This window comes from Schistocerca gregaria, chromosome 1 (genome assembly GCF_023897955.1).
Source record: "Schistocerca gregaria isolate iqSchGreg1 chromosome 1, iqSchGreg1.2, whole genome shotgun sequence".
Classification (NCBI taxonomy): Eukaryota; Metazoa; Arthropoda; class Insecta; order Orthoptera; family Acrididae; genus Schistocerca; species Schistocerca gregaria.
Window position 1 is genome coordinate 974,336,739 of NC_064920.1, and position 22,437 is coordinate 974,359,175.

Sequence of the window (22,437 nt, forward strand, 5' to 3'; positions counted from 1 at the left end):
ATGAACTGTACTTCCTCGATTCACCGCCAGTTGGCCCAATTGAAGGAAGGTAATATTGGCTTCGGTGCTTGTGTTGACATGCGATTCATTGCTCTACAGTACTAGCATCAAGCACATCAGTACGTAGCATCAACAGGTTAGTGTTCATCACGAACGTGGTTTTGCAGTCAGTGCAATGTTTACAAATGCAGACTTGGCAGATGCCCTTTTGATGTATGGATTAGCACGGGGCAATAGCCGTGGCGCGGTACATTTGTATCGAGACAGATTTCCAAAACGAAGGTGTCCCGTCAGGAAGACGTTCGAAGCAATTGACCAGCGTCTTAGGGAGCACGGAACATTCCAGCCTATGACTCGCGACTGTGGAAGACCTAGAACGACGAGGACACCTGCAATGGACGAGGCAATTCTTCGTGCAGTTGACGACAACCCTAATGTCAGCGTCAGAGAAGTTGCTGCTGTACAGGGTAACGCTGACCACTTCACTGTATGGAGAGTGCTACGGGAGAACCAGTTGTTTCCGTACCATGTACAGCGTGTGCAGGCACTATCAGCAGCTGATTTGCCTCCACGGGTACACTTCTGCGAACGGTTCATCCAACAATGTGTCAATCCTCATTTCAATGCAAATGTTCTGTTTACGGATGAGGCTTCATTCCAACGTGATCAAATTGTACATTTTCACAATCAACATGTGTGGGCTCACGAGAATCCGCACGCAATTGTGCAATCACGTCATCAACACAGATTTTCTGTGAACGTTTGGGCAGGCATTGTTGGTGATGTCTTGATTGGGCCCCATGTTCTTCTACCTACGCTCAATGGAGCACATTATAATGATTTCATACGGGATACTCTACCTGTACTGCTAGAACATGTGCCTTTACAAGTACGACGCAACATGTGGTTCGTGCACGATGGAGCTCCTGCACATTTCAGTCGAAGTGTTCGTACGCTTCTCAACAACAGATTCGGTGACCGATTGATTGGTAGAGGCGGACCAATTCCATGGCCTCCACGCTCTCCTGACCTCAACCCTCTTGACTTTCATTTATGGGGGCATTTGAAAGCTCTTGTCTACGCAACCCCTGTGCCAAATGTAGAGACTCTTCGTGCTCGTATTGTGGGCGGCTGTGATACAATACGCCATACTCCAGGGTTGCATCAGCGCATCAGGGATTCCATGCGACGGAGGGTGGATGCATGTATCCTCGCTAACGGAGGACATTTTGAACAATTTCTGTAACAAAGTATTTGAAGTCACGCTGGTACGTTCTGTTGCTGTGTGTTTTCATTCCATGGTTAATGTGATTTGAAGAGAAGTAATAAAATGAGCTCTAACATGGAAAGTAAGCGTTTCCGGACACATGTCCACATAACATATTTTCCTTCTCTGTGTGTGAGGAATGTTTCCTGAAAGTTTGGCCGTACCTTTTTGTAACACCCTGTATAGATAGTGGCACTGAGAGGGAGGCGATATCCTACAAATCGTGAATAGAAAGCAACAGGCGGATTCCGTATTCCTAGATTTCTGGAAAGCGGCTGACACGATGCCCCACTGCAGACTGCTGACGAAGGTCCGAGCATACGGTTTAGGTTGCTAAATTTCTGAGTGGCTCGAAGACTTTTTAAGTAATAGAATCCCGTTCTTTGTCCTCGATGACGAATGTTCATCAGAGACAGAGGTTTATTCAGAAGAATCCCAGGGAAGTGCGGCAGGACAGCTTTTATTCTCTATATAGGTAATTGGTATCACAAACAGAGTAAGCAGCAATTTACAGCTGTTTACTGATGATGCTATGGTATACGGAATTTTTTTTAATGTTATACGGTACAATACAGCATCACCGGTGTTTCCAGGTCTAACTATGTTGGTGCGGCAGTAAATTTAACCACAGGGCAGTGTCGCTGCGTCACTGCAATACACTTTGGAGGGTATACAGTTATAATTGGTGGAGACTTCAATCTACCCTCGATTTGTTGGCGAAAATACATGTTCAAACCCAGTGGTCGACAGAAAACATCTTCCGGAATTGTACTGTTTGCTTTCTCTGAAAATTACTTTGAACAAGTAGTTCATGAGCCCAGACGAATTGTAAATGGTTGCGAAAACACACTTGACCTCTTAGCCCCAAATAATCTTGATCTAATGGAGAGCGTCATGACGGATACATGATTAGTGAACACAAGGTCATTGTACCGAGGCTCAAAACCATATCAACCAAAACCATAAAAATAAACGCATAATATATCTATTTAAAACAGCAGATAAAAATTCGCTTGATGCCTTCCTAAGAGAGATTCTCCATTCCCACCAAGCTAATTATGTAAGTGTAGACCAGATATGGCGCAAATTAAAAAATACAGTATCGACAGCAGTACATAGATTCATACCGCATAACACAACAAGAGACGGGACTGATCCACCATGGTACACATAACACGTTAGAACACTGTTTTAGAAGCAACGAAAAAAGGATGCCAAAATCAGAAGAAAGCAAAATCCGCGTGACTGCCTAAGTTTCACGGAAGCTCGAAATTTAGTGCGGACGTCAATGCGAGATGCGTTTAATAGTTTCCACAATGAAACATTGTTTCAAAAGATGGTAGAAAACCCAAAGACATTCTGTTCGTATACCAGTGGCTAAAAAAGGCAATACTGTCACTGCACGATAGCGATGGAAATGTTACCGATGATGGTGCCACTAAAGCGGAGTTACTAAATACAGTTTTCCGTAATTGCTTCGTGAACGATGACGAAGTAAATATTCCAGAATTCGAAACCATAACAGCTGTTAGCATGAGTGACATAAAAGTAGATATCTTTGATGCTGCGAAACAACTAAAGCCGGTCGCTGTGGCCGAGCGGTTCTACGCACTTCACTCCGGAACCGAGCGGCGGCTACGGTCTCAGGTTCGAATCCTGATGTATGTGATGTCCTTCGGTTAGTTAGGTTTAAGTAGTTCTACGTTCTAGAGGACTGATGACCTCACATGTTAAGTCCCATAGTGCTCAGATCCATTTGAACCATTTAAAACTACTCAAGACACTTAAGGAAAGCAAGTCTTCCTGTCCAGATGGTATACAAATCAGGTTCCTTTCAGGGTATGCAGACACAATAGCGCCTTTCTTAGCAATCATATACAACCACTCATTTGACGAAAGGTCTGTTCCTAAGGACTAGAAAGTAGCACAGGTCACACCAATATTCAAGAAAGGAGACAGTAGTAATCCACTGAATTACAGACCCATATCACTGACCTCAATTTGCAGTAGGAGTCTGGAGCATATACTGTACTCGAACAATATTAATCACCTTGAAGAAAACGACGTATTGATACATAACCAACACGGACTCAGAAAATAGCGTTCTTGTGCAATACGGCTAGCTCTTTATTCCCATGAAATAAAGAGTGCTGTCGATAAGGGATCCCAGATCGATTCCATATTCCTAGATTTCTAGAAGAGTTTTGATACTGTTCCTCACAAGCGACTATTAATCAAACTGAGTGCATATGGAGTATAATCTCAGTTGTGTGACTGGATTCGTTATTTCCTCTCAGGGAGGTCACAGTTCGTAGTGATAGACGGTAAATCATCGAGTAGAATAAAAGTGATATCTGGCGTTCAGCAAGGTATTGTCATAGGCCCTCTGCTGTTCCTGATTTACATAAATGATCTAGGTGATAATGTGAGGAGCCCCGTTATATTGTTTTCAGATGACGCTGTAATTTACCGAACAGTAAAATCATCAGACGATCAACTCCAGTTACAAAATTATCTAGAGAGAATTTCTTTATAGTTCGAAAAGTGGCAATTGGCACTAAACAAAGAAAAGATCGAGGTCTTCCACATGGGTACTAAAAGAAATCCAATAAATTTTGGGTATACGAAAAATCGCACAAATCTAAGAGCTGCCAATTCGACTAAATACCTAGGAATTACAATTACGAGCAACTGAAATTGAAATGACCACATAGATAATACTGTGCGGAAGGCGAAACAAAGACTGCGCTTTTTTGGCAGAACACTTAGAATATGCGACAAACCCACTAAAGAGACAGCCTACATTACACTTGTCCATCCTCTGCCGGAATTTTGCTGCGCGGTATGGGATTCTTACCAGGTAGGATTGACGGAGGACATTGAAAAAGTGTAAAGAAGGGCAGCTCGTTTCGTATTATCGCGCAATAAGGGTAAGAGTGTCACTGTTATAGTACGAGAGCTGGGGTGGCAGTCACTGAAACAAAGGCGGTTTTCTTTACTGCGAGATCTGTTTACGAAATTTTGAATCACCAGGTTTCTCTTCCGAATGTGAAAATATTTTGCTGACAGCCTCCTACGTAGGGAGAAATGATCATCATCATAAAATGAGAGCCGGCCGCGGTGGTCTCGCAGTTCTAGGCGCGCAGTCCGGAACCGTGCGACTGCTACGGTCGCAGGTTCGAATCCTGCCTCGGGCATGGATGTGTGTGATGTCCTTAGGTTAGTTAGGTTTAAGTAGTTGTAAGTTCTAGGGGACTAATGACCACAGCAGTTGAGTCGCATAGTGCTCAGAGCCATTTGATTTTTTTTAATAAAATGAGAGAAATGAGAGTTCGAACGGAAAGATTTAGGTGTTCCTTTTTCCCACGCGCCATTCAAGAGTGGAACTGATATCAGGTGTTCCCCAGGGAAGCGTCCTGGGACCTCTGCTGTTCCTGATCTATATAAATGACCTGGGTGACAATCTGAGCAGTTCTCTTAGATTGTTCGCAGATGATGCTGTAATTTACCGTCTAGTAAGGTCATCTGAAGACCAGTATCAGTTGCAAAGCGATTTAGAAAAGATTGCTGTATGGTGTGGCAGGTGGCAGTTGACGCTAAATAACGAAAAGTGTGAGATGATCCACATGAGTTCCAAAAGAAATCCGTTGGAATTCGATTACTCGATAAATAGTACAATTGTCAAGGCTGTCAATTCAACTAAGTACCTAGGTGTTAAAATTACGAACAACTTCAGTTGAAAAGATCACATAGATAATATTGTGTGGAAGGCGAGCCAAAGGTTGCGTTTCATTGGCAGGACACTTAGAAGAAGTCCACTAAAGAGACAGCTTACACTACATTCGTTCGTCCTCTGTTAGAATATTGCTGCGCGGTGTGGGATCCTTACCAGGTGGGATTGACGGAGGACATCGAAAGGGTGCAAAAAAGGGCAGCTCGTTTTGTATTATCACGTTATAGGGGAGACAGTGTGGCAGATATGATACACGAGTTGGGATGGAAGTCATTACAGCATAGACGTTTTTCGTCGCGGCGAGACCTTTTTACGAAATTTCAGTCACCAACTTTCTCTTCCGAATGCGAAAATATTTTGTTGAGCCCAACCTACATAGGTAGGAATGATCATCAAAATAAAATGAGAGAAATCAGAGCTCGAACAGAAAGGTTTAGGTGTTCGTTTTTCCCGTTCGCTGTTCGGGAGTGGAATAGTAGAGAGGTAGTATGATGGTGGTTCGATGAACCCTCTGCCAAGCACTTAAATGTGAATTGCAGAGTAGTCATGTCGATGTAGATGTAGATGTAGATGTAGAAGTAGTATGAAAATGGTTCAATGAACCCTCTGCCAGGCACTTAAGTGTGAATTGCAGAGTAACCATGTAGGTGTAGATGTGGCGGTGGGACTCGGAGTCCCGTACCACCACCCAACGGTGACTGGGTACACGGGAGTGTTGTAGAAGTATACGACTTAGGTCGAATCACTATTTGGTATAACAAACGACAGCCTGCTCTAAATGTATAAAAATGTAAATTAATGAGTAGGAAAACCAATCCTGTAACGTTCGAACTCACCATAACTATGATGCACCATAACTATGATGCACCTATCAAGCGGGGTAGTGTTTGCAGGGTAGTCCCACAGCCACAATCGCTATACACACAGTTACAGACGGTGCATTACAGACGGTGCTGTATGGTTCAGATCAGACGCCTACAGACTCTGTTGTAGAGGGCCACAGGAAGAATGGAAGCACGAGAGTCGCAAACGGATGTGGTCCAATGGACCAATGTGAATGCTTTTAGTTCTAGGCGCTTCAGTCCGGAACCGCGCTGCTGCTACGGTCGCAGGTTCGAATCCTGCCTCGGGCACGGCTGTGTGTGATGTCCTTAGCTTAGTTAGGTTTACGTAGTTCTATGACCAGGGGACGGATGACCTCAGATGTTGAGTGCCACAGTGCTCAGAGCCATTTGAACCATTTTGAATCGTTTTGTTGTTTCTCGGATGAGATGACAGTTTGCAGAAACAGAAACTATATCCCGGAGACCTGGACAGGTCCGACCACGTGTGACATCAGAAAGAGTGGACCGTTATTTTGCCGTAAGGGTCCCACGGTACCGTCTTATTACTGCACTGCAACTGGCATGTGACCTCGCAGCATCCCCTGGATGTGTTGTATCGAGGCAAACGGTGTACGGAAGGCTTAACAAGAGTGGCCTTTATTGTTAAGGACCTGCTGTTTGTTTGCCTCTGGCGTGTCTTCACAGAAGGGTAAGGCTAGAGCGGAGCCGTCAACGTACCACCCGGACAGTGGACCAATGTTCTTTCCACAGATACGTCCCGATTTTGTCTGCAGAATTAATTTTCGGCGGGTTCGCATCTGGAGGGCACGTGGAACACGATATCTGGACCCAAACATTGTGGAAAGCGACCGATATCGAGGAGGATCCCTAATGGTGTGCGCAAGGAATGTGTTGACCACTGGTACATCTCTTCATGAAATTGTATGGGTGAATCAGCAAGACTTAACCGCTGCCAGGTAGCGTGCGGATATCTTGGAATCTCATGCGCGGTTGTTGCAAGGTACTGAGGGCCCATACTTTGTATTGGTGGACGATAATGTTCGACCTTATATAGCACGGGTGGTTGATGTTTTCCTGGAAACGGAAGATATTGCCCGCATGGCGTGGCCTGCTCGCTCTCCCGATTGAATCCCATAGAGCCTGTCTGGGATGCTCTAGGGAGATAGCTTGTATCACGCCAGCGGCCACCAACCACTCTCCAAGATTGCCAGCAGCTCTGCAAGAAGAATGGGCTTTGTTGCCTCAGCATGAGATTGATGACATCATTCACAGTATGTCCCGTCATCATTAGGCCTGTATTGGTGCCGCAGGTGGTCACGCCCAATACTGAGCACATTGACCGGTTGTCGCATTGTGTGTGTGTAAATGTGTTGAGCTGGGGAAAAAAACGAAGAACATTTTTGTCTACTGTTACGCATGTTGCAATTTTTTACGTTCTGTATTCACTACATATTTTCTACTTTGATACCTCCTATTTATGCTATTTTGGGACAAAATAAACGCAACCTTGCACAGTTTTCTTTTGTTGCTTTAATTTTAGACACCAGTTTATCTGTAGACGTAACGTTGCATAGCGATATGAAATCGAATGAGCACGTCAGTTTTGTAGTAGGGAAAGTGAATGCTCGATTTCGTTTCATTAAGAGAATTTTTAGAAAGTGTAACTGATCTGTAAAGGAGACGGCGTATATAACACTAATATAACCCAGTCTCGAGTACTGTTTGAATGTTTGGGATTCCCATGAGGTCGGATTAAAGGAAGACATCGAAGCAGTTCAGAGACATGCTGCTATATGTGTTGTTGGTAGGTTCGATCAACGCGGTAGTATTATTGACATGCGTTGTGAACTCAAATGTGAATCCCTGGAAGAAAGACGACCCTCTTTTCGCAAGGCACTGTTGCGGAAATTTGAGGCCGACTGCAAAAAGATTCTATTGCCGCCAACGTGAATTTCACGTGACGACCATGAAGATAAAATGCGAGAAATTACGCCTCACACGGAGGCTTTTATAGAGTCATTTTTCCTTCGGTCTGTTTGCAAGTGGAACGGAAAAGAAAATGATTAGAAGCGGTACGTGGTTCCCATCGCAATGTAGTCTGCGTGGCATACGGAGTATGTATGTAGATTTAGATGTAGGTACTTATGAAGACTAACAACAAAGGGATACTGGGTAGCCGGCTGGAGTGACCGAGCGCTTCTAGGCTGACTGAAATAAAATGGAACTTCACGGGTTGAGAGTCGGCCACGGTGGCCGAGCGGTTCTAGGCGCTTCAGTGAGGAACCGCGCGACTGCTACGGTCGCAGTTTCTAATCCTGCCTCAGGCACGGATGTGTGTAATGTCCTTAGGTTAGTTAGGTTTAAGTAGTTCTAATTTCTAGGCGACTGATGACCTCAGCAATTAAGTCCCATAGTGCTCAGAGCCATTTGAACCATTTTTGAGACTGGGTAAAAGGATTCTGTGTCAAAAGAGCGCGACTATGGTCGCATGCAAGAATTTTAGTCGTGGAAGGCGGAATGAGGAATGTGATAGCTGTTTCCTCGCTTTTCTGGCAGTCTTTTAAAGAGGAGCGCAATCGCCTTTTTTGTGCTCCCGAAAGTTTGATAAAGACAGAGTGGTGTGTAATGGCGTATCACTGTCCATTACCACCTGTGTATTTGCCTTTCTATCGATTCTCGTAACAAAATTTTATTGTTAAAAAGTTTGCTTTTTGGCCGGTCACACTTTTAGGTGTTTGCTACCTCCAGTCAACAGGCGGTCGGTAAGGAGCAGGAATAGACGATATCGTTTCCCAAAGAAAGCAGCGCGAAGGCTCTGCGGAGACGGCAAGTCGGTCAGCAAGCGTTACAGAAGCGGCTGTTTTCCTTTGTTACAGGTGTGATTGTGATGGCAGGCGCACAGTCCCCTGCGACGACACACTGCCCTCCCTGCTCCAAGATCCGGCTGCCCGTGTGCGGCGTCGACGAGGATGGGGAGATCTGGACGTTCCCCAACAGCTGCACCATGGTCTGGTGCAACTGCATGCTGCGTGTCGCCGATTCCGACAGAAGTACGTACTTGCGAAAGGCAAAAGACCCCGTCGCGGCTCGCAAAGCGCACCGAGGACTTTTGCGCAACGTGACTTCGGGCTTCGTGTGCGCGGGCGTAACTATCTCTAGCTAGGAGATAAGACAGGTTTGACAAGACATTTATCACTCACAAGTCGTTATTTCGCGTCGAAGTGTGTCACGTTACCTTTGTGTCCTGCTTGTGTTGAGGATACAGTCGATGCTAATGGGTAGCCTTCGGTTAAGTTCTCTATGATTATAACATGGTTGACACAGCGCTAGTTTGAAGCATAATCTCTACCAAAAAGGTACTTCATGTCAGAGGTTTGGCCTCATAAAACCTATGGGAAATCCAGGAGCTCCAATATCGGTGACCGTACCCTTTAAAACCAGCGAACTATTGCCTGAAAGAAATGGCATCCTTACAATATCGAGGAAGCATACGAGGAATTATCGAGATATTTGCCTTAAGGGGAGGTTTACTATCTTTCAAAAATGGTTCAAATGGCTCTGAGCACTATGAGACTCAACTGCTGTGGTCATCAGTCCCCTAGAACCCAGAACTACTTAAACCTAACTAACCTAAGGACATCACACACATCCATGCCCGAGGCAGGATTCGAGCCTGCGACCGTAACAGTCGCACGGTTCCGGACTGCGCGCCTAGAACCGCGAGACCACCGCGGCCGGCTACTATCTTTCTTTGAGAATTTTTTTCTCTAGGTATGTTATAGATACCAATGTCAAATTTGGTAAAAAAAACTGATTTTTTTTTTCTCTACCGGAAATGTCGAAGAGCAAAGGCGGAAGTGCCGTCGGAGAGAAACAAAATTTCGATGTAGACCTCCACGCGCGGTGTGTCACAGGTCAGGTGGCTCGTCTGAAATCAAAACTGAGTTGACGTAAGCGAAGTATGTAAGATTCTTTAGGAGTTGTACCTTTCTTAAGTTATTTAGACCATTGGAAACAAAATGGCGGCCATTCGAAAAAAGAGAGATTTTTTCATCGATTTTTCGACTTCGTCGGCCAAGCAAAAATATTTATAGTAGATGGATCGCAATAGAAGTGGTACAACTCCTGGACAATTTAGTTAGCTTCGTCGGAAACATTAAGTAGATTTGAAGTTAGCATACCGCGCGATAAAAAAAAAGTCATTTCTAGGAAAACGCGTTTGAAGTTTTGACAACGCATAAATTTTCATTTATTCTGCAACTTACGTTCAATCTGCTATCCCGGGACCATAAACTAGTCCTTCCTCTTCCTCATAGAGGGCGTTCTGCTCGACCTGGGCCATCCTGCGCTGCTCCAGAGACGCTCGTACGGCCGGTGACAAGCGGTTTTCGGCGGCTTGAATCCGGTGGTCGTCCGAATACTTGGCGAACTGCGTCTAATAGAGTCCCAGGGTGACGTCCATCGTTGTCATGGCCTTCAGATTTGCTGAATACCCTTCGTTGAAGCTGCTCACTGCCAGGAAAGTCGCAATCTCCACAGTCTTCGCACCAGAATGCAAATGCTTGGGGGCTAACTTCCAAACACACGTGTTCAAACTTTCATTTGAATTTTGTGTGTTTCCTCCCAAACACCGGTACAATAACTCGTCCTCCGAGAGAAAAAAATTGGTGCGTGAAAAAGGCCGATTTCAGGCAGGTGCATTTTTTTTGTTCAATCGCGAATAACAAACATTTCCGTTCCGTATTCGGAAAAACCGTTTCAGAGGTGGATTCTAAACACTTTTATGGATCCAGAATTACAATTTTTAAAAAATCGATTTTTTTAACCAAAAGATAGTAAACCTCCCCTTAAGTGATTCAGGGAAACCTTGGGAGGAAGATTGGTGTTTAAAGTCCCGTCGACGAGATCATTAGAGTCGGAGCGCGCTCTCGAACTGCCGGTGGGGGGGGGGGGGGGGGGGTATAGAAGAATATTTAACGCACCATTTCAAATAGACTATCCCTGTATTCACATTAAGCGATTTAAAGAGATCACCGAAAACTCTGAATGCGGGTCCGGTGGTTTACACATGTGGCACCTCGCAGGGTGAAAACCGTGGAAAACCTAAATCCTAGTTAATGTGACGGGGAATTCAAAGGGCGTCTCCCTGAATGCGGGTTTGCTTCTTTACACTGAGCCATTTCCAACACTGACTCTGAGCGACAATCGCTTGGGAAGTGCAATCTCTACTCGCATGAGTCACAGACTTACTAAAAATAACTAGACCGCTCACTGGCGCTAGTTTAGCTCTCCCATACTGAAGCCGATATTTGCAGGGCAATGCTGTGTTTGCACTATTAAATGATGTCGAATATATGATAAAACGTTGCCTGCACAATGCCTTCAGAGATGAAAATATTGTTCATAACGACTTTGTATCGCTGTTATTAGAAAAAAACTGTGAGAATGAAGTGGCTAGTTCAAGGTATATTGGCGATTACAATTAGTCAATTGCAAGCTAGCTGAATGAAAAGTACGACAAATTTGTGGAAAGTTAAGACAGATAAAATTATGCCATACGAAAATAAACTAAAGGGCGAAAAATAGTCGCAAAAGGCAGACGCAGAATGTGTGCCAGGAGATATTAAACAAGTACCAAAGGAGAAAAACCTATTGAATGGTAAATTAATCTCACTATCTGCTATTTCATACGTATCATGCAATTATATCCAATCTAAAACTTGAAGCATTTCCGCTCATACTTGTAAGAAACGAACTCTAGGTTCCTGAATAGATGTTAATAACTTCCCCGTCATTTAACGGAGCGATAATACAGAAAACTGGGGACCTACAATCATTTAAGATGGTCTTGATTACTCGGTATGAATTGTGGTATAAACATTCTTCTATTTTACACCGTAGGAAATACAGAAAGTTCCCACAATTTTTTTTAAAATGATTTTATTGTATCATTAGTAGTTTCGGGCCAGAGCCTATCGTCAAATGGTAGGGTTGACGTCCTTGCAAGTTTTACATTTGTGCCCTAGAAATAACAAAGTTTTTGTGATGTATGGTTTACAAAATGATTCACATTTGCATCCTAAAACATAACAAAGTTTTTGTTGTCACATACTTTTGCAGTTATATATGCTCTATACATTGTACTTACTTGATGAAAAGCCCTCCTTTACTTATAACGAAATAATTTCATTTCTGAGATGCTGTTCGATTTTAGGGGGAATACCAAGTGCGCTGAGGTGTCGGTGGAAATTTATGTTGACAAGGGAGGTGTGCTGAGTAAACCGCGCAGTTACGCAAAGCCCCCGTGGCATGCTGGCGTAACGGTTAGCCCGGGAGGGCCAGGTTCCAATCCTGGCCCTGGTAGACGTTTCCATTCGTCGCTTCAGGCTGCATATACACATCATAAATGTTTGAGACTTGAAAAGGTCTCTGGAACCAAATAGTTTCATTTGACTTTATCTTTTAACGTAGCATTAATTACATGGTGTCACGCGAACTACGAATTACGATTCTTGGTTTTACAACACCTACGCCAAGGCTCCAGGAGTAACATCATCGTTTCTCTCTCCAAATATTGAAACAGTGGGACCTGAAACTTCATGGCAGATTAAAACTGTGTGCCGGATCGAGACTCGAGCTCGGGACCTTTGCCTTTCGCGGGCAAGTGCTGTACCAGCTTTTGTGTTTTCTTTTTTTATCGTTGTGTTTGGTCTTTGCGGGCGTCAGTTGACATCCGTTCAAGTTCGTTGTTGATCCATTCACTCAGGTTTTCTTTCTTTTTTTTTCTGAGCGAACGCGCTGAGCTACTATGCCGGCATGAACTGAGCTACCCAAGCACGACTCACGCGCCGTCCTCACAGCTTTACTTCCGCCAGTACCTCGTCTCCTACTTTTCACACATCACAGAAGCTCTCCTAAGAAGCTTGCAGAACTAGCACTCCTGGAAAAAAGGATATTGCAGAGACATGGCTTAGCCACAGTCTGGGGGGTGCTTCCAGAATGAGATTTTTCACTCTGCAGCGGAGTGTGCACTGATATGAAACTTCCTAAAGCTGTGAGGACGGGGCATGGTCGTGCTTGAGTAGTTCATTTGGTAGAGCAAATTCCCGTGAAAGGCAAAGGTCCCGAATTTGAGTCTCGGTCCGGCACACCGTTTTTAATCTGCCAGGAAAGTTTCATATCAGCGCACTCTCCCCTGCAGAGTGAAAATCTCATTCTAGAATGTAACCTCTCTCCGGGTCGCCACCATACGCGCCGACGACAGTCATCCAGGGTGTCATTCATCACTGAACACAATGCGAGGCCATTCATCAGCAGTCCATGCTTCCAGGTCTCGGTACCACTCCAACGCAGCTATTTGTGTTGTGTGGTAACGGCAGCCTACACATGCGACGATAATTCCCTAGACTAGCTGCTGCTAGCCTCCGAACAAAGGTAGGCGCAGATGTGAGGGTGTTATACTGAGCTTGGTGCACAGTACGGCGATCCTCTTCTTGTGCTCAGATGTAGTCGACTGTAACCTTGACGACGAGTATTCCAGTCATCACTTTGCCATGCAGTCCAACATGGGGTCATTACCATACGCTGGTGCCCACCTGTACGAAGTTACCTTGATATCTGACCATGTCATCAGAATGCTTCATTTGTTTTGTCAGCCAGTACATTTCTGATAAAAAGATAATATTAATTAAGAAAACGGAAGAAATATACATACACGTCAGGAAAATTCCCTCTCAAGTGACAATATGACACACGTTAGTTTTGACACTTGATTATTCCTGGTACTCATTCCTCAAAGTGGCTCTGAGCACTATGGGACTTAACATCTGAGGTCACGAGTCCTCTAGAACTTAGAACTACTTAAACCTAACTAACCTAAGGACATCACACACATCCATGCCGGAGACAGGATTCGAACATGCGACCGTAGCGGTCGCGCGGTTGCAGACTGAAGCGCTTAGGACCACTCGGCCACAACGGCCGGCCCACTTATTCCTCCCCTAGGTCCGATATCCAAGTTGCGATTGTTGCTAAGGTTTTCGCTACTTTTGACATATACTCTATCAGATTAAAACTATCCGGACACCACGATGAAAATGACTTACAATTTCTTGAGGGTAATCGGTAGTGCTGGAATTCAGTATTGTGTTGGGCCACCCGTAGCCTTGATGACAGCTTCCACTCTCGCAGGCATACGTTCAGTCAGGTGCTGGAAGGTCTCTTGGTGAATGGCAGCCCATTCTACACGAAGTGCTGCACTGAAGAGAGGTATCGATGTCGGTCGGTGAGGCCTGGCACGAAGCCGGCGTTCCAAAACATTCCGAAGGCGGTCTATAGGATTCAGGCCAGGACTCTGTCCAGACGAGTCCATTACAGGAATGTTGGTGTCGTGTAACCAGTCCGCCACAGACCGTGCTCTATGAACAGGTGCTCGATCGTGTTAGAAGATTCAATCGCCTACCCCGAATTTCTCTTCAACAGTGGGAAGTAAGACTGTGCTTAAAACATCAATGTAGACCTGTGCTATGGTAGTGCCACGCAAAATAATAAGGGGTGCAAGCCTCCACCATGAAAAACACTACCGCTTCCGAATTCTACAGTTGGCACTACACACGCTCGCAGACGACGTTCACCAGGCATTCGCCACACCCACTCCCTCCTATCGTATCGCCACATCGTGTACCGTGATTCGTCACTCCAGACAACGTTTTTCCACTCTTCAGTCGTCCAACGTTTACGCTCCTAACACCAAGCGAGGCATCGTTTGGCATTAACCGGCGTGATGTGTGGCTTATGAGCAGCCGCTCGACCATGAAATCCAAGTTTTCTCACCTCCCGCCTGTCATAGTAATTGCAGTGGATCCTGATGCAGTTTGGAAATCCTGTGTGATGGTCCGGATATATGTCTGCCCATTACACATTACGACCCTCTTCAACTGTCAGCGGTCTCTTGTCAGTTAACAGTCAAGATCGGCATGTACGCTTTTGTCCTGTACGTGTCCCTTCACGTTTCCACTTCACTATCACATCGGAAACAGTGGACCTAGGTATGTTCAGAAGTGGGAAACCTCGCGTACAAACGTATGACACAAGTGACACACGATCACCTGACCACCTTCGAAATCCGCGAGTTCTGCGGAGCGCCCCATTCTGCTCTCTCACAATATCTAATGATTACTGAGGTCACTAATATGGAGCACCTGCCAGCACAATGCACCTAAAATGAAGAACGTATGATTTGGGCGTTTCCGGATACTTTTGATCACACAGCGTATCTTAACCTGTTGAATATTTTCTTGTTTTTCTATTTTATGATATTTTTGTGTTTAAGATGATTAGGGTCTAATGTACGATGTCTGATTGTGTTGGTTTGCTTCCAATTTCGAGAAATTTAATTAATCCTCGTATATGCACTTCTAGCTCATTATGCTATACACTTTTTTTATTTTCAACCGTAACTATTTTTTCACTGACATTCTAGCTATACAGGGCTGTTCGTTTATTAAAGTCCAATTGGTCGCGAAATGGAAACCACAGTGAAAACCCAATGAGGCTTTATGCAGGTGTGTTGAGCAGTGTCTCTAGTATGCCGATCGATCGCGTCACGTCATTTTCGGTTTTGGTGCACAGTGTGCACATAAAGATGCGTATAAAACAGTGTCTCCCGTCAACTACGAGTGCCTGCTTAAAGAATTCGCCTGATTTCATGCAGCCCACATGACGTAACTGTTATGCGTTTCCTTCTTCGTGACAATTCTCGGCCGCACGCTGCAAGGGCAATGAAAGTCCTCCTGCAGCGTTTTCGATGGGAAGTTCTTGATCCCCCAACATACAGCCCGGCTTGGCTCCCTCTGAGTTTCATCTCTGCTCACACGAACCCCCGGCTGAGAAGACAGCATTTCGACACAGAAAACGAGATGCAGGCCAGCATAGGGAGTTGGCACAAAGCACAGGCGGCTGTCTTCTATGACGAGCGTATTAGAGAGTTGGTACAAACTTACGACAAATGTCAAAGTCGGTTCAAATGGTTCAAATGGCTCTGAGCACTATGGGACTCAACTGCTGTGGTCATTAGTCCCCTAGAACTTAGAACTGCTTAAACCTAACTAACCTAAGGACATCACACACATCCATGCCCGAGACAGGATTCGAACCTGCGACCGTAGCAGTCGCACGGTTCCGGACTGCGCGCCTAGAACCGCGAGACCACCGCGGCCGGCGTCAAAGTCGGAGAGGAGACTACGTAGAGAAGAAGCTACAAGGTGTACCTAACTGTTGGAAAAGAAAACATATTTGATTTACACCATGTTTTTCCATTTCGCGACCGACCGGACCCTAATAAACGAATAGCTCTCGAATGCTGTTACGTAACGACACACTTTCCTTCCTTTTGCTTTATGTTTGTCTCAGCTCGACTAAGTTTAGAATGTCATGTCCATCTCCATCAGAATCGTTAATGTCCATGTTCTAGTTAAATATACAAAACTGCTCTTACATACTTCTAGGAATTCTGGTTTGTATGCTTTTATTAACGCCCAAATTAAAGCTCTGCGCGGAGACACTGGTATGAGGCGAGTTATCTCCAAAATTAATTTTGGAAGGAGACACTACGTTAGAATTAAGGGAACCACTTTTTTGTTATAATACTTTTTATTGGTACTCTACATTTACCAACGAATAACACACACTGCGCCTTTACCTTGTATAATAACCTATGGAAATGTTGACTGCTACTTTTTATCCGCTGTTCGAAACAGACTCAGACATTTTTCTAGGAGACTAAGACCGGGTAATTTAGCGGGCTAGTCACGGCGCAATTGAGTGCTCGAGTATCCGTCAATCTAGGAACTTCTGCATAAAGCCCTGTGAAGACAGCGGAAATGTATTGAAACAAGAAGCTACGTGAAAGACAAACAGGAACGTGAAATACTCATTGACTCTAGCAGAAATTGCATTCAACAAAAAAAGGTACTTGCAACAATGCAATAACACAGAAACGAATTTTCTAACATACGTCTTACATATATCTCACGTTCCCTATGACCTGACCACTATTCTCGGTGCAGCGTTGTTTAATTTCTTTACAATAATAAGAGTTGTCTTTTGCCCAGCTACTACTATACACATTTCGAGATAGGGCTCTAGGATACATAGCACGTTCATCTGTCTTCATAACCATACGACAAGCCGCTAATGTTGCAACGCGCAAGAATCACGTCGCGTATTCATATCGGAGTCAATTAACTGATGTTGCCAGGCCGAAATGAACGGGAACCCTCTTTCTTCATCCAGTGATGCATGGATATTCTGGAAATGTTCTCCGCTGACCGCTTCCTTGTCGATTTTAATGGTGGACGAAGCAGTGATGTATTTAATCATTCAGTGACTTCACTGTCGTTGTCATATTTCTTGTGTCTTGCGTAGGCCATCTGTCACAGACCTGGTTGCAAAGGCCTTTCTTTCCACACTTACTCGCTAAGAAAAAGACGTTCTTCAGTTGTGAATCTATTTGTATCCGTCATTATAACACAAACGTTCACCATAATGTCAGTTTGGTATCAATACAGAACACGATCACATGTCGTAACATTTGCCAGGACCACAAGCACATGCCTTTTTTTTCGCGGAGTAGCGTCTACATTGTTGTAATCTGACCCATACAAGTTATCGCCTGCGCTGTTGTCGTGTGAGTGACCTCAGGCTGACATACCACAAGCAGGGGACATTATTCAGCCGGCCGGTGTGGCCGAGCAGTTCTAGGCGCTTCAGTCTGGAACCGTTCGATTCCTGCTTCGGGCATGGATGTGTGTGTTGTCCTTAGCTTAGTTGGGTTTAAGTAGTTCTTAGTTCTAAGGGACTGATGACCTCAGATGTTAAGTCCATAGTACTCACAGCCATTTGAACCATTTTTTTTTAAATATTATTCTGAACCTAGAATACATTTCACGATCCAGCAAACTATACAGGGCGCCAAATCTTTTGAATCAGACCGAAACAGGTGATAATCGGTGCACAACAGATTTCATTCAAATAGGGAACAAATGGTCGGAAATGCATATTTGCACACAGTGTGCACTGCATAACAATAGCGTAGCGCTCAGTAATTTTTCAAAGCGATGACCACCAGTTTCAGTGCAGGTATTGCAAACACGAAAGCAATTCTGCCGCACTTTCGCAAAGATCCAGGGTTTCTGTTGTACACTGGAACAGGCCCCAGGTGGTAAACAGCATACACCCCTGACCGCCAAACAGACACACTGAACACAGCTTAGCTCATAGCACGTGTGTTATGTTACGACCGCATGCATCGCATCGGCGTATTAATCTGTGCCGCAAGCACACCAGTATCACTGGGATCAGTTGTTCATTGCATCAGACAGCTTGTGATGTATCCATGGTTAGGTGTGCTACTGTGTGCAGTGCATGACGTGCAGTCAAAGATGGAACGTTGCTCGTGACGAGAGTTGGCAGACAAGCATTTAGGGTTTGATGTGGCAGGATATAATGCCCGTAAAGCAGCACAATAAATGGACGATAAATAGTTCAGACAAGATAAATAGATAAATAAATAAATAAATAGATAGATAAACAAACAGATAAATAGACGATAAATAGTTTAGACAAGAAGAGAACAGAAGCTTTCGAAATGTGGTGAAACAGAAGAATGCTGAAGATTAGATGGGTAGATCACATAACTAATGAGGAAGTGTTGAACAGAATTGGGGAAAAGAGAAATCTGTGGTACAACTTGACTAGAAGAAGCGATCCGTTGGTAGGACATGTTCTGAGGCATCAGGGGATCAAAGAATGTAGGTTGCAGTAGGTACTGGGAGATGAAGAAGCTTACACAGGATGGAGTAGCATGAAGAGCTGCATCAGACCAGTCTCTGGACTGAAGACCACAACAACAACAACAAAGCAGCATGAATCAACAGAGAACACTTTCCCACCAGGCGTCATCTTAACTGGAGGAAGTTTACCTCTGTGGATACCAACTTACGAGAGAGAGGATGATTAACGCCACAGAGAGCCGGCCAAGGTTCCCAGTTGAGACTTGACCGGACACTAGATTTTGAGTAAATAGTGTGTCCAACCACCCAGCATCCGTCAACTCGCCCATGAAATGCACACTTCGAATGGTACAGTGTTGAGAGTACTGGTGGAACATGCATTTCAGCCCTGTGATACTACCAGTAGAATAGGTATTACAAACGTAACATAAAGAACATTCGCAAGCACTGGTAACAATGGATTTTGAGCCCCGTGTTCACTTCTATAAAATGATTATACACCCCAGTGCTGCATTGGCGAATTTCGTACATCAGTGATGATATTTTCGACTGCCGCAACAGCCACGTCAGGAGTGAGGACAATTGCATCAGTGGCCACCAGCAACGGTTCTCTGTCAGTGTATAGGCTGGAATTGTCCAAGATCGCCTTACAGGACCTTATTTACTGCCTCCCCGTTTGACTGGTCCACGTTACCTGGTGTTTCTCCGAGATGTGCTGCCACAGTTTTATCCAAGAAAGGATGTTGTTTCAACATAACAGTACACCAGCCCACCTCAGTGTTAATGTCTGCGAGCACCTGAACGACACGTAGCCTCACGTTGAACTGGATAGGGACGTCCTGTCCTATAGCCAGCGCGATCGTCGGATCTTACGCGTCTGGACTTTGGGGTTTTGTGTGGAACCCCCAAGCAAGCAACTGAAGAGATACATGATTGGGTCCAAGGTGGCTGTCTCCTGGTACAACAGACACCAGGGATCTTTGGGGAGCGTGACAGAACTTCATTCGCCATTGCCATGCATGTAAATTACTACGAGCTACTTTCTTGTTGTGCAGTGTGCGCTGTGTATGTCCATAACACAATAAATATGCATTTCCGACCATTGATTCCCCATCTCAATATAATCGATTGTGGACCGTCTATCACCTGTTTCAACTAGCCCCAAGGTTTGAGACACTCTGTATGTTAAGTTACTCGAATATTTTATGATTGTGACTAGTGCCCACTCTGTACACTGTCCACATACTGCAATTTAAAAGCATCAATGAGACATCGGTGCACTCGATGCCCTGCGGCGTTTTAAAACAGTTACTGGTAGGACCACACGACTCCAGTCATCTACTTTCTAGTTTCTTAATTGATTTGAACACCGGAGACGTACAGTTTTCTCTGCTGCCACAAGAAATGACATCTTGCAAGTTATCAGACTCCCTTTACAGTTTTCGGTCGGAAAATGGCTGAGATGGGCCTATATTCACTGACAGCAGAAATTCATGAAACCGATTGTCATTCACTAGACGTGACATTCGTCTCTGGCCTCTGTCGGTAAGTATCGTTTTACGAGCAGCCGGTCTGTATGGTTGGGAATGGGGCACCAGTCCCTGCAGACACGTATAGAAAGTTCACGTTGATCAACTAAGAAATCGGGCGGCTTCTTTCGCGTTTTGGTCATGGGCATGACAAAGCAATATAGCTCATTTTTGCCATTTGTCTTCACTTTGACGCGTCTTATTGCACTCGTGCCAAACAACCTCACACTTCAGTGCCGTGACTGGCGTCAGCAGTGGACAGTCACCTGACCACCCGGTACCATTTCTCATTATCTAAAGCCCTATAAAGCGACAGGGGTTGGGATAAAGTATTGAAACACAGCGAGAAATGCATGCTTGAATATAAATGAAGATGGTAGCCAAGCCTGCAGGCTGTGCTGTTGTTTTTTACCACGACCAGCACTTATGAAATATCCTCAGTAAGTTTTAGGTATCAATCGCGGTCGTGCAGTCGTGAACGCATTATGTCGGAGCTGAGTGAATTCGAACTTGGGCGTATGTTGGATGCATCCGTAAACAACGTAGCCAAAGTGTAGAGTGTTTCAAGAGGCACTGTGTCGAAGGTTTGTACAGAATAGAGGGAAAAAATATCATCAGCCGCTTCACAGGGTGGATGCAAGTGTGTGGGCGTTAATTTGAGAGTATTCTGACGCAAAATAAGACGACGACAGTTGCAAAAATCACTGCACAATTAAATGTCACACGCTCTAACCATGTCAGCACCAAAACAACACGAAGGAAGCACCATACGCTGGGAACTGCAGGGCGAGCTGGAATTCCTCAACCACTCATCGGTCAGGCAAATGCATGTAACAGGAAAAGTGGTGTCCAACCCAAAAAACCTGGAACGTGGAGCAACAGAAGAAAGTCATTTGGTCCGATGAGTTTTGCTTCACATTGGTTACAACTTCTGGCAGAGTGTATGTAGGGTAGGTAGGTGGTTAGTGTTTAACGTCCCGTCGACAACGAGGTCATTAGAGACGGAGCGCTAGCTCGGGTGAGGGAAGGATTGGGAAGCAAATCGGCCGTGCCCTTTCAAAGGAACCATCCCGGCATTTGCCTGAAACGATTTAGGGAAATCACGGAAAACCTAAATCAGGATGGTTGGAGACGGGATTGAACCGTCGCCCTCCCGAATGCGAGTCCAGTGTGCTAACCACTGCGCCACCTCGCTCAGTAGACTGTATGTACCACGAATGAAACATTGTGATGTCTGGTGATGATTTGGGCAACCGTGTCATTGTACTCCATGGCCACCATGATTACTCTACAAGGTCGCATTACTGCCAAGTATTATGTGACCATTTTGACTGATCACATCCAACCAATAGTACAATGTTTGATGCCAAATGGTGATGCTACATTCCAAGACGACAGGACCCCTGATGACATGACTCACGCCGTCTAGGACTGCTTTTGTCAGAATCTGGATGAATTTTCGCATCTCCCCTGGCCACCAAAGTCACCTGATCTCGATTCTTAGGGCGAACATTAATAAAACTGACAAACTGCAGGGGCAGTTTCCTGACTGGGAATTGATGAAAAAGGGTACTATTAATATTGTCCAGAAATGCATCGCTGCCACGGTAGATGGCGCTGACGAATAAAAGTTCCTCTGCCCACGTGCCGTGTGTTCCTTTTGGGTTGCAGACTGTTTGATTGTCGAAGCCTACTGTAAGCAGCAAGATGGTCTGGTATTCTCGTTGGAAACAAGCCGAGATGGTGTTTGTGCACAGCCAAGCAGATGGAAACAGTGGAGATGCAGCATGTTTGACCAAAACAAGTATCTTCAGACACCAGCCACGTTACACAACATTTCAATCCCTTTCTGAGCTTTTGTGTGATCGTGGGTCTTCCAGAAAGACGAACGTGCACGAATACGGCAAACTGTGCGTACATAAGATTTGGAGGACCAATTTCTACAGGATATTGAGACGAACTCTAGTACAAGCTCCAGGCAAGTCGCCCGCCAAAGTCCGATCATGTGTATCTTGCGTGACAACTGCTACTATCCCTGTCACCTGCAATGAGTGCACCGGCCGCTGTGTCCTAGCGGTTCTAGACGCTTCAGTCAGGAACCGGGCAACCGTTACAGTCGGAGGTTCAAATCCTGCCTCGAGCATGGATGTGTGTGTTGTCCTTAGGTTAGTTAGGTTTAAGCAGCTCTAAGTTCTAGGGGAATGATGACCTCAGTTGTTAAGTTCCGTAGTGCTCAGAGCCACTTGAACCATTTTGTAACGAGTGCAATGGT

General features: G+C 45.0%; 1 protein-coding gene across 1 annotated transcript in view; it reads left to right on the plus strand.

The window, feature by feature from the left end:
• LOC126277009 (uncharacterized) overlaps positions 1–22,437 on the plus strand; it is a 62,956-nt gene that overhangs the window by 16,928 nt on the left and 23,591 nt on the right. Inside the window, exon 2 of the mRNA XM_049977322.1 lies at positions 8,722–8,895. Coding sequence (XP_049833279.1) covers positions 8,722–8,895 — 174 coding nt within the window. The remainder of the gene's footprint in view (positions 1–8,721; positions 8,896–22,437) is intronic.